Genomic DNA, 13,825 nt, shown 5'->3' on the forward strand with positions numbered 1-13,825 from the left:
AACAAACAAAAAAACAAACGACATCCCACCTCCACCCCGCCGACTGAAAAAAAAAAAAAACACCAAACAAAGTATACAGGAAAGAAAAACACAAAATAAAATAAAACCCAAACTAAAATTCTGCAATACACGCTCAAGGGTAAAATGCTAAAAACATTTCAAAATCAAGTTTCAAGACAAGGATGCCCACCATTGTTACTTCCATCCAATGCTAAATTGGAAGACCTAGTCAGCATAATAAGATAACAAAAAAAGAAATAAAAGGTATAAGCATGAGGAAGAAATAAAACTGCCATTACTCGCAGATAGTATTATCCATTCAGAAAATCCACCAAATTAATAAGAAAAATGAGCAAGGATGCTTGGAAAAGATCACTATAAAAGTCATCTGCAATTTTATACACTAGAACTATAAAAGTCACTTCTAAGAAAGGTACCTAGAAATATATGTAACAAAAGACATACAAGAAAGTATAACAGTCAAAAGACACTCAAGAAGACCTAAATCAACAGAGAAATACCATGAGATGAAGAAAAAGGTTCAGTGTTGTAAAGATGTCAATTCACCCTTAATTGATCTACAGATTCAGTGTCATTTCAACAAAAATTTCAGTAGGGTTTTATGTGGGAACTTAAGAAGCTGATTCTAAAATGTGTGTGTAAGACAAAGGATCAGAAGCACCCAAGATGCTCCTGAAGAATTAGGCAGGACTTGCCTTGCTACACAAGACTTACAAATCTATAGTAACTGAGACTGTGAGTTACTAGGACAAGGACAGACTGACAGGGCAATGGAAGTCTAGAAAGCAATCTGTGAATACCAATGCAAACTCAAATGACAAGAATGGGCTCTGCAGACCAGCAAAGTAAGAATGGACTGTTCAACACGTGATGCCAGGAAAATAACTTATCCAGGCAGATATATAAAAATGAGTGCCTATTTCATAACACGTCTCACATACACCCTCCTCTGACTTCAAATGGGTCAATGATTTTAAAGCAAACCGTAAAACTTTACCAGTAGAAAATATAGAACATTTTGATGATCTCACGTTAGAGAAGGATTTAAAAAATATGACTCAGAAAGTATTAAGCATAAAAGATAAATTTTATTACTTTAAAACTAAGAACCATTCACTAAAAGATCACAAAGAGAGTGAAAAAAAACTGAACAAACTGGAAGAAGATATTAGTAATACATAATTGCTAATAAGTATCCAGAATATATAAGGAAATTTTTACCAATTAGTAAGAAAACAAATTACTCAATAAGCAAAATAATTATCCAGGCATTTTATAGAAGAAACACAAATAACTAGTCAACATGAAAAAATTATTTCAAACATTAATAATCTGGGGTATATACACTAAAATCACAAGTTTATGGACTTCCCTGGTGATCCAGTGGTTAAGATTCCGCACTTGCAATGTAGGGGTCATGGGTCTGATTCTTGGTCGGGAACTAAGATCCTTATCATGGCTGATAAGGAAGGAAGAAGATGCTATCAGGGAAGACTTGGATGGTTCTGACAATGCTCTGTCTTATGTGGGGTGGAGTTATATACGCGTTTATTTTATTTATTATTCTTTAAAATATACACATGTACAATGTAGCTTCTTCTGCATGTATGTATTTCAGAATTTTAAAGAAATGGGAAAAAGAAGGAACATATCACATTATTTTTAACAACATGGTTACCGCAAAAATGAAAGCTAAAGGAATTAGGAAGCTTTAATAAGATGAAGAGGGCTTCCCTGGTGGCTCAGCAGTAAAGAATCCGCCTGCCAATGCATGAGACACAGGTTCAATCCCTGGGTCAGGAAGATCCCTTGGAGAAGGAATGGCAACTCACTCCAGGAATTCTTGCCTGGGAAATCTCATAGACAGAGGAGCCTGGAGGGCTACAGTCTATGGGGTTGCAAAAGAGTTGGACATGATTTAGCAACAACAATACTATGAAGAATCAAATTGGCAATACATAGCTGATCTGACAGTTTATAGTTTATGTCAAAGCATACAGCATGATTTTCTAATATCTTTTCTTAGACCCCAAAACCTCTGCATCAATTGCTTTTTTCAGTAATAATAATAAAAACTCAAGCAATATAAGCCCATTCACAGAGTCCAAATGCCCTCGACCACCAGCTGAACCTCATCCTGCTCCCAGAATTTACCATCCTTTGGGGTGTAGTCCTCTGGGCCTCTCTCTCTGCATTACATCAAAGACTTTCTTGTTGTTGTTGGTTTTCATATACAAATGGGGGTATACTTATACTCTGACTTGTGGTTTTTACCTATCAGTATTTCCTTAATAATAAGTATTTTCAGTATTTGCAGATTGGTGATACTATAAATTTAATAGGAATATTCCTCTATAGATATTTGTGCACTAGCTTAATGATTTTTCATAGAACAGATTTTCAGATAAAGAGTCACTGGTTATTAAGTTAAATGCTGAGTAGGACTGTCCACTACAAAAAAATATCAATTTAAATTTCTGCCAATTGTGGGTCATAGTCTGTTTCCCTACATCATGGCCAATGCTACATTATCAATCTTTAAAATTTCTACCTACTGGTCAAAAAAAGCATCTTCTTTAATCTGCCTTTTTAATAACTAGTGAGGTTCATCACCTTTTCATGTATATTAACCATTTATATTTACTTTCTTTTTATCTCCCTATTTCATCTTTCTACTGTTGTTTTATTCTGAGCTGTGGAAGGTCTTTATACATGTTACAGATTTCTTTTTCAGGTGTAGAATTGGTTTTTATCTTATCTAACAGTATTTATTCACTCATGACTATGCAGAGAGGTTCAAAGATATCTGCAAACTTTTAAAAGTTATAATGAATATGCTTTCATTAAAAATATTTTTACAGTGAATGCTTTCATTTAAAAACATTAAGAAGACATACTCCACTCTTGTCTATTCCCAAGTCTGCTCTTTTCCTCATGTGCAAAAAAAAAAAAAAAAAAAAATTTCATACTTTAGAAAGCAATAAAACAGGTGCAGGCTTCCAGATTTCTTCCTCCTGCATTTATTTACATATAGGAACAGATATACTTTTACTAGTGACTTTTTTCCTCCTCCAGCTTTTAATTTTGAAAAAGTTCAAACTACAGAGAAGTTGAAAGAATGCTACAAGGATTACCCATATATCTACATTCTGCATTTGTTTGATCTCTTTGAACATTTCAATGTAAGAGACATAATATTGAACCCTAAATATTTCAACATCTATCTTCTAAGAATATACTGATATTACTATATAATCACAATCATTCACATTTAAGAAATTTAATGGACATAATCAAAGTCCATTATTATAATTTCTTTGATTGTCCTAATTATGAACTTTATAGCTTAAAAAATCACCTCCAAGATTAGACCAAGGTACATACACTGCATTTAGTTATCAAGACTCTTTTAAAGTTTCTCTTAATCTAGAATATTCCTTCTGTCCCTCTACCCTACTCCAGCTGTCAAATTTCAGTCTTAAGAATCTAAGCCAGTGGTCTTACACAATGTTCCATGATGTGGATTTGATTGCTTCCTCATCATTAAATTTTTGACAAGAACACCACACAGGTGATGCTCTGTTTATATATTTTAATGCCACATCTACTGCTTATATATAGCCAGTATTTTCTTTCAATTCGCTTTTTAACTTTTGTTTGAAAAATGATTAAAAATCTTTTTCTCCACTGCTTTTAGTTCTGGGCCCTTTTCTATCCTAAAATTGGATAAATATAAACATGGACTTGTCTCTATACTGCTTTGTTATTATAATTCTTTCTTTAATCTTAACAGTTTAAACTAGAAAAGATGAGGAACACAGTCCATTTCCTTGGCACTCAATCTGGCTTCCTCAGAGCCCACTAGGCCCTAATATCTAAACATTTCAAATGCATTATTTATCACTTCATATAATTAAAAACCCAAACTAGCTATGTAAGTACCAATACCAAACACAAAAAGATACTTAACATATGTATTAGATGACAAGTTCAGTTATTTTATCAATTCTCTAGTTTGGCTTCTAATTAAAGTTAGGAAAAAACAAAAAAATTTATACATTTTACTTCCTTATAATAGTCAACTTAAGTGAAATCTAGCCAAGTCTCTCAAAGTGGCTAAGTGAACAGTTAACTATATCCGAAGATGATAATTTAGCTATATTAACCTCATTTCCCCCCCTCCTTTGAGTACAGCAATACTAACCAGAGGCAATTACTTTGCAAAACATTCTAGTGAAACTAAACTGTAGCTTTGTCAGGTATGTGGGCATTCTAGTCTATTTGACTAGAATATAAAAAAACAGTCCTTCAGCTCAACGTGAGGACTAGATCTAGACATTTATAATACTGAGCAAAAAGGCTGGTGCCTTTTAGGTACAATCCAGATACAATTAAAAAAATGATGCAATGTATTATTTAAGGAAACCTAAGTGGCAAACTCTAAAGAAAAGCAAGGCAATGATTAACATAAATTCAGGACAGCAATAGGGTATGGGTACAGCTGATAAAGAAAGGCAGGTGATGCTGTCTTATTACAGCACTTCCCACATTTATGTAAACCAAAACTGTGTTCTTCTCTATCCCTGGTTTGATTAAAGGGCTAAAACTGTGAGAATAAAGAAAAGCTTCTCTGCATAATGATAATTTTTGAAGTTGAACTTATAACTGGCCTCATCCAACCAAACTTCAAACTAGGGATTTTCTTACTAAAAGGAAAAAACAAAACAACAATAAAACACCAAATCCTAGTAAATTTAGTCAAAGTATTTGGTGAAGTAATACCTGATATTAAAATGTACACGTGCAATATGTATATTATTGTTTTTAAGAGCCAGCCATTGTTGGGGAAAAAAAACATAAAGTGATAATTGCCAAAAAGAAAAAAAAGGGGGCGTTTCTGAATTACACAGTATCACTAGGTAATTTATAAATAGTAAAATAACTTAATTTTTTTTTCAGTGTCTTCCTTACCTTTCCTCAATATGGGAAACCACTTAATTCCCCCCACCCTCAAAATACACAATTTAGAAATAAATTCCTTTCCAAGAGATAATGCAAAACGGAAAAGTATTTTCCTTTCAAACAGTGTATCACTGGCATACAAAAGCAGGACAGCATGCAAAAGAAGATTTATAGCAAGATTCTACATTTATAGCAAGATTCTACAAGAAAAGAGCTTTTCGAGGCTTCTTTCAAGAACAAGAAGGTGACCATAGTAACCTTAGTAATCACTGTTGGAAAAATCACTCAGAGGCTGAGATGGAAAGAACTGCAGATGCTGGTCCTAATTTTTCAATACTTTACAAATCAGGAAATGACACTCCAAGGCAACAGTTTTCAACCATTTTTCTGAACAAAAACCCCCAGGTTTGGGAGGGCTTGGACACGAAGATAAGGTAACGGCAGGGTGCAGTTTTGACATTTGCAAAGGAAAAACAGTATTCAAAAAAGGAACTTCAAAATATGGAAGTTATTCCAAGACCTTTCTTGGGATGGTATTACTAAACAAAAATAATTCCATTACAATACTCATACAAAGAAAGTCTAAGAACTTCTGGGTTAGAAAGTGGGAAAAAACCCCCAAACCCTCGCATCCCATTAGGACTACTTTTCTTACAACCATATACAGGCTGTGAAACTATGCTAAGGACTTGGAACAGGAATACTTACATGTTTTCTTTCTGTAGCCTTTAGAGATTTGGCAGCATAGTAGAAAAGCTGCGTCCCACACAAAGCCGCCCAGTATTTCGTCCAAGATGCTACCTGGAGAGGACAGACACATGAATTTACTACTCAAATGCTACCGGCTTCGCAGTCACTCTGTTCCTCATTGCCAAAGATCCTTAGCTCCACTTCACTTCCACCACCTTGGCTTTGAGTTTCATCACTTTTGAAATCTTTATCTCAAATATTCTTACCACGTCTACTTGATACATTCTACTTAGGACTGACAAAACAAAATTGGCTGAATTCTTGTTTTTTAGAGTTTTTTGCTCTCTATTTTCTATTCCTTCTAAAAATACTCCTTAACAGGATATACTTTCAAGATTCTCCAAGAACTATATTAGGGAGCAAAGAGAAGTACAGGAGCATCTTGATTTAGACACCTTAAGTGTATAATTTAACCAAAATCTATTAATATGTGGCAGGTATAATAACACTTTAAATAACATTGTGAGGCAAAGGTATATTTTAAATTATTTCAAATGTATTATATATCTGGTTTTATTTCAATTGTCTTCATATTTTTTTAGGGTCTTATTCATTTGCTTATTTTCAGACATGTTTTAAACCATAAAATAATTCTTACTGTAGGCTTCTTGCCTTCTTTTAACAAAGTTTTTCTCCTGAGAACACCTTGAATAGTAACAGCCCCTGGATATAGATGTACTGCCAAATCCTCTGATTCCGCAGAACTATAAAAATGAAAAGAACATATAAGCACTTGAGTAATTATCAAGCAGGTATTTTAAATAAAATGTAATTATTTTCAATTTTAAGACTGTTACTTTATTCAGAATGAGAAGACACTGACAATTATAAAGGTTTACTGATCTGAAATTTACAAGCTGTCACAAAATGAATCAGGCAGTTATTAAAGTCAGCAGGTGGTTAAAAAACGCATTTTACTGCATATCTGAACAAGCATAATTCAGAAAGAATACAGCGATTCACTTTAGTATAGAGTAAATTAGGGATTCAAGACTTTTCTTCTCAACATGCCATACTGCAGCACTGCTGAAACCTTTTTTTTCCCCAGAAGAAACTCAAGTCCTGGTAGGAAAGGTGAGGATTCTATATGTTAAAAGTCTTTTTAAGCATATAAAACTCAAAATAAAAATATCAGAAAGTCAAAAAAGGAAAAAAAGTGAAAGAAAACTCATGCTCAATTCTAAAGTAGGTGAGAAAAGTAAAAAAGGCAATTAACAACATATTAAAAAAATCAAATCAAACTTTCTGCAATAAAATTTAATGACATTTTAATGTCATCAGTGCATCTTAAGTGATTATAGCCTAACAACTCTGCAAGAAAGGAATAACTAAAACTCAAGATTGCTTTTTATTGTATCTTAAGAAATCCATCACAAAAATCAAACACTTAAATATCTTTCCCCAACTCATTTAAGGTCCTATAGTTAAGAACAATTTTTATGAGTCAATTAAAACATATACACTGATGAAAAAAAAAAATCTCTCATTCTCCAGTGATTTGACGTGAGCTGCAGAATTCCTACAACAGTGATGAAAACTGAAGTTTGCCAGTTTATCTCTTTTTGATTGTTTAGGTGTTCTCAATGACTTAAAAACCTAGAAATCACTAGAAATTTCATGCTGGAGCTATTTATATCCAAGGAGATTAGACACAATTAAACTGACATAAAATTAAATTTAAAATGTTTGCTATTGCATTGTCTTATGAGAATTGGTTGATTATTCACTACCATTAACCTCCAGTCCCCAATCAATCTACCACCTTTATTTTCTTCATCAGCTAAGGTAGTGCAGAAGGAGATCAGGATTAACTAGGTAAACAATCGAATGAACATGAGTTAAATACACAAGTATTATTTCATAAAACAGACTTGTTTAAATTCAGACCTGCAGTTAATCTGAAAAATCCTTAAAGAAGACAAACTGCATGTAGTCAATTCTCTGACTGCAGCCTTTGAAAAACAAGTGGGTGTTTGCACTGCTCCTCTAACAATCAGCAACGTTAGAAAGACCTGTGCAGTTGAAAAGCTACTGATTTGGATTATCTAAGGAATGTGACATAAAGATGCAAGTTTTAGCAATTAGCTCTGTGAATCAGAAAGAATACTTCAAATTTATCTCTAGATTAAACCTTGGAAAGAAAGTTTTCATGGGCATTTTATTTAGCTTTGAAACCAATTAGCTGAGAAAGAACAGAAGTAATGTGAGACCACAATTATGAAAGCCAGTCACCACCACCAGAGGGGAGTTCTGTGACCCCTGAGTGCAGGGGGATTGTACCTGCTGGCCTTCATGTGGCTTCGATAGCCATTTCGTGCCACTCTTGTCACCGGGCCGAGAGAATGGTATAATCTGTTCCTGTTGGATTCCATTATAAATTGCATATATTACTTTTATTCACAAAATCATCATCAATAACCTAGAACAGTATAATAATTTCGTGTAATACAGCTTTCATAATAATTTCTTTGTGTAATACAGCTTTGATAACAATTTTTTCATGTAACACAGCTTTCTAACTCCTACAAAAGGATAGTATATGATTGCTCCTTTTTATTTTAAAAAAAGCATGCAGCACAGATTTTATTTTTTTTTTTTGCATTTCAAATTTTTATTTAAAAAATTTTTTTTCCATTTATTTTTATTAGTTGGAGGCTAATTACTTTAGCAGCACAGATTTTAAATTATTATTTTCTTCTACCACTGACTATAAATATTTAAGGTTGCTTCTTAGTTTAAACCATGTATTTATATACACATTCATTTTCACAAATTTACTAAAATAATTAAAGAAGTATTTATATCCAAACAAAGCCTGAAATCCTTTTGTTTATATTCCAGTTCTTGGATTCCACTTTACATATGGTACCTGGATTTATAGAATAATAATTTTTTATTATATGCCCCTATGAAGATGCCTAGAAGCAATGTGATCTAAAAACTTAAAATTAATGTGATCTAAACACCTTATTTTCCTTTCTCTTATATATTAAATCTAAAAAAAAAACTACTAAAATAGATCAACTGAGTAAAAAATATAGGCTTTATTTTATTTTCACATCAACTACAAGAAATACATGATAAAGCCAGTAAATGATTTTAAAAAAATGGTATGAGTTAACTTTCATCCAAAATGGAATGTGATACTTAACAAAGGAAATAAACACACACACAGAAACACTGATACTTCTTTGCCTAGAAAAAGCCAAAAGCAGCACTGTTGATAAATGATATTTAAAACCAAAAGTTTTATTTTAGCAACTTAAGTGGCAAAATATTTGATGTCTATTTTCAAAGTTCATTGTCCCCAAGTACAACAGTATTTTAAATCCCAATTCTTTATTCACTTTTTAATATTTCATGTTTGAATCTTGCTGGGCAGCACTGATTTGATTTCAAAGTGTTCAAAAGAGCCACTGATTTAAACTTGGCAAAAGCACAGTAGATATTTTTGGCTGCAAATGTCTGCAAAGCAAAGCATTTGTCAAAAGAAAAATACTATTTTGAGATGTGACGGTAACACTGTTAAATACCATCGTCCTTAAGTAACCTGGTAGGATAAGAACAGATTATTTAACACAACACCATTCTGGTTACTTGATTACTTTTCACGCCACATGATAAACAATTTTGTTCATCAATATTTTTTATCTAAATACAATACACTATAATCAACTTCTGGTGATACTATGTTTTTACTAGAGGGAGAGAACTAACAAAACAATTTGTACAGACAGCATGCCAGAGGCAACTCTTGCGATCTTCCTGTTTCAGGCAAACCCGAATAAAGAGACTGACATAAAAACTTGGAAGAGAAATAATATGTAAAAACAAATTGTTAAAAGTTTCCCAAAACAAAGAGAATAAAACTTAAGAACACTGGTAGTTAGAAGTGTTCAAAAGTATTTTGAAATACTGGATATGCAATTAAAGTCTTAATCACCATGGTAAGAAATTTTCACGGAGCTTCAAGACCAAGGACCTACTTTTCCAATAACACCATGAAATTAACCAACTGAAATATGTATAGTTCAATTTCAGATGTATAGCGAGTATAACTGCTTCTATTAAAAAGTGACTGGTAGGGAGTTAGGTAACTAAATATTTTCAACTTCATCAATTTTAATATGACATTCAAAATTCACCCTAGTCGGATTGCTCAGAAACTTACTGCTTAGTGTATACACAAAAGGAGCAATTATTCTACTCAAGGTTCAGATATTTTAGTATGACAATGGCAGAACTAAAATGATCAAAGACAGCAAAATTCGAATGGATATTTATTAAATAACAATTATTTGCTCTGCTTGCCTACATTTTCAGAAAAATCTTATACTGAAAGATCAACACAGCATATTTGCTGCAAGCAGATGACAGCTTTTATAGATTAAAGCGTCAAGGGAAAGAGAACAGAATGTGACTTATTTATTTAAGTATGTGTCTGTGTGCTTTCTGGAACCTTTGAATTAATGACAATTTAAATTCAAACTTTTATCTACTTATTTAGAGTATAATTTAAAATGTATAAATTAGCAGAGAATGAAATTGATCATTTCACTAAATACCTTAAAATTACTTAAATAAACCAGAATTTAAGGAAAAGATTTTACTTTTGTACATGTAAGTAGGTAAGCTGACTATGATTGCTTGTTATTTTTTAAGTTATCTTTTCATATTTTATTTATTAAAAAAAAATTTATTTTTGGCTCTGCTGGGTCTTTGTTGTGGACAGTGGGGGCTACCTCTCCAGGTGCGGTACGCAGGCTTCATTGTCGTGGCTTCTCCGGTCGTGGAGCACCAGGCTCGAGAGTGCGTGGGCTTTAGTAGTTGTGGCTACCGGACTCCAGAGCAGAGGCTCAGTAGTTGTAATGCACGGGCTTAGTTTCTCTGAGGCATGTGGGATCCTTCCAGATCAGAGATCTAACCTGTGTCTCCTGCATTGGCAGGCAGATTCTTTACCACTGATCCACCAGGGAAGCCCTGATTATTATTACTTTTCAGTTACAATTTAAAGTGTACTAAAAATCAAATATATGTGTCAAGTCACCAAATAAAATGTCTTTACTAGATAATACTGAATTCCAGGCTTAAGTATTAACTTTCAATTTCTGCCACCAGCAGGAAGCCTAAATAGTCCTTTTATATGTAATAAATATTATGTCTTAAAATTCACATTATCATATACTTTGTTGTTGTTGTTTAGTCCCCAAGTCAAGTCCGACTCTTTTGAGAGCCCGTTGACTGTAGCCCGGGCTCCTCTCTCTGTGGGATTTCCCAGGCAAGGATACTGGAGTGGGTTGCCATTTCCCTTTCCAGGGGGTTTTCCCAACCCGTGGATTGAACCCACATCTCTTGCATTGGCAGGTGGATTCTTTACCACTGAACCACTTGGGAAACATCATATACTTAAAAATAAACAAATAAACTCAAAACAGTTTAAATGGACAATTTTTCTTACCTTTCAAAAGCAGGCCATGAAGTCTCTTCACTTAGTTCAGAGCCATCACTGCTACCTAAAATCAAAAGTTATCTTATTTTTTTAAACATCATAATTATAGTTTAGATTTTACTTTTTAAAAGTAAATACTCTAGCTGTGCTTATTCACATTATTTGTGGGTGAACATCTACATATCAATTCTTCATTCTAATATCACTATGCTTGATTTATTTTGCAATATATTACAATAGAGTTGACAAGTTTACACAAAGAAACAAAATAGCATAAAACATTTTTATATGTATACTTATGGCTTAAATTGATTACATTAGTAAACACTTTTTCTACCATCGGAGAATAAGTACACAATTTTTCCTTATTAGGCTTGTCATAATTTAAGACCAATATAATTACAAATTTCTTAGAGGTTCACTGTATATTTCCTTTTGCATTTTTTAAAAAAAACCCATTACTATCCTAAGGATAAAAAACTCAATGAAATTCAACTTCTGTCTTTAGAGGCAAGGCAGAAGAGGATGGAATTCTTAAGGAAAAAAAAAAGGTACCATAACAATGTAAAAACTTTCTCTTAGAGACCCAGAATATCAGTTAAAATAGAAAAGTTTTAAATTAGCTTAAATGGAGGAGAAAGAGCTTGGAGAGTCCAAAACAGCTTAGGTTGATTTAAAATTTATTTTAAAGATAATTAATCAATAATTTGTCCTTTGTGTATCACATTGAGTCATCTATCAGACTTTCACAACCAGGGTTCTTTGAGAGGCTCAAACTCGAATACTATAAAGAACCCATTATGTGTGACGGATTTAACACCTCTTCCATGCATGCAGAATGGTACAAGTTATGTACCATCCTTGGAAGTACTAACAATTACTGAAATAATTTTCTGGTTGTGTGGCTCAGATAAGAAACTGGATGTAATCTGCTGTTGGTAGTGGAGGCCTGTATGTTATTTTTGACATGTAGAATATTATGTGATAAAGACTGAAAATTTAAGCATAATTAGTATGACATTTGTAGAAAACAAGTTTCTTCCAGAAGCATGGACCTCGAGTAGATAGGCCTCCTTCAGCTGGGCAAGACTATCTGGGTTATTCAGGACATATATGCCATGTTAGAAAATGTTAGAGGTTACAGTCCTAAGCACTGGTTAATTTTTCCAGGGTACTTTCTCAGAGCCTCCAAGACATAAATTGATATTGTATGTAAAAGTTACAGCTAAGGAAAAAATCTTTTTGTTATTATGAATTGCGTGTGTATATTAATAACTACCAGCTATGGTTATAAACTTTCTTTTCAGAATGTTAAAGGTTTAAAGGAAACACCCTGGAAAGTAATGCCTATGTCTAATGTTCTTAATTTATAAACAAGGATATAACAATCCTTACTGTTTACCTACTTAGCCTTGGACTAATTAAACAATAAATACAAAGGCAAAAATTGAATTAGCCCCTTCTTGTTCTAAAAGACAGTTCTCTAAAATAAGACACTAACTGTAATGGAATGAAATAATTAGATAACTATCTTGTGGTAACCAAAAGAACATCTATGGAAAGTAAAAGTCACAAACAGAGAATCATCACCATTATAATATTTATGATAAGTATTACAGAAAAGGCAAATATTTTATACTAAATTGAGAGCTATCATTTTTAAAATTACTTTTTTTTTGCTTAAAATAACATGCTAGATTCCAGAACTGTAACACATTTTTTTAACTAGAAAAACCTTCTTCCTCTCTCTTTTGCAAAATTATTCTGTGTACTACTTTTCAGATTGAAGTTAATATTTGCATATAGGCAATTTACAGTATTAATGAAGAGATATTTCAGGTGACCAACTTGTCTTCTGTTTTGTAAATTTTGCATCATTTGCATTTATAAAAAGGGAAATACTGGAATAAAACTGCTGAATGGAGCTTTCCAGCTCCAAAGCAATTTCAGGGTTCGAAAACTCTCAAGTGTTAAAAGAAGTCAATATGTTCAAGAAAATGAACTACTACATTTCTTCCTACTGATTGTTCATCAATATTGAGATGACTGTATTAATATAGTCATCTGTAATAGATTAAGCCCTTGAGCAACCTTGGCAGTTAATCAGAGAAGACATTTTCCTCCTTTATTTCTTTTAAAACATAAAAATAGCATCATATAGGGATTTCCTAACTATCCAAAGAAATTATGCTCAGCTAGAAGGTTCAGAAAATAAATAACAGTTTAGGAAGTAAAAACAAACAAATTCTTCTTAACTTCACGTCCTTTTCCAGTCCTGGTTTTCTTCATAACAGCTATCTCTATTTTCTTACCTCTCATTCTCTAATCTACTCCAGCCAGGGCTTTGCCCACACTATTCTATAAAGCAAATCTAGTCAAGGTCACCAAGTGACTTTTATCTTGCCAAATGCAGTGATCAACTCCTGTTCTCATCTTATTTTCTCTTTTGTGCACTTGATATGGATACTTTCAATACATCCCTCCCTTCAGAGATCCTTCCTCTACTGGGCTTTTGTGATACCACACTGCTTTTCTCCCTACTTCAGTGGTCCCTCACTTGTAGTTTCCTCTGATGGTTGACCATTTTAAAAAAATGACACCTCCAAATGTTAGCATGTCTACTCTTATTTATTTATATCCTCT

General features: G+C 33.0%; 1 protein-coding gene across 2 annotated transcripts in view; it reads right to left on the reverse strand.

The window, feature by feature from the left end:
• The window catches only part of RALGPS2 (Ral GEF with PH domain and SH3 binding motif 2), a 155,477-nt gene that overhangs the window by 12,738 nt on the left and 128,914 nt on the right, over nucleotides 1-13,825 (reverse strand). The window contains exons 14-17 of one of the 2 annotated variants that reach the window (XM_070474019.1): nucleotides 11,192-11,246; nucleotides 8,014-8,091; nucleotides 6,332-6,437; nucleotides 5,692-5,784 (exon numbers count right to left, since the gene is read on the reverse strand). In XM_070474019.1, the coding sequence (XP_070330120.1) occupies nucleotides 5,692-5,784; nucleotides 6,332-6,437; nucleotides 8,014-8,091; nucleotides 11,192-11,246 (332 nt within the window). The remainder of the gene's footprint in view (nucleotides 1-5,691; nucleotides 5,785-6,331; nucleotides 6,438-8,013; nucleotides 8,092-11,191; nucleotides 11,247-13,825) is intronic. The other variant, XM_070474020.1, reaches the window with a different exon arrangement.

Source organism: Odocoileus virginianus, chromosome 11, assembly GCF_023699985.2.
Source record: "Odocoileus virginianus isolate 20LAN1187 ecotype Illinois chromosome 11, Ovbor_1.2, whole genome shotgun sequence".
NCBI classification, from domain to species: domain Eukaryota; kingdom Metazoa; phylum Chordata; class Mammalia; order Artiodactyla; family Cervidae; genus Odocoileus; species Odocoileus virginianus.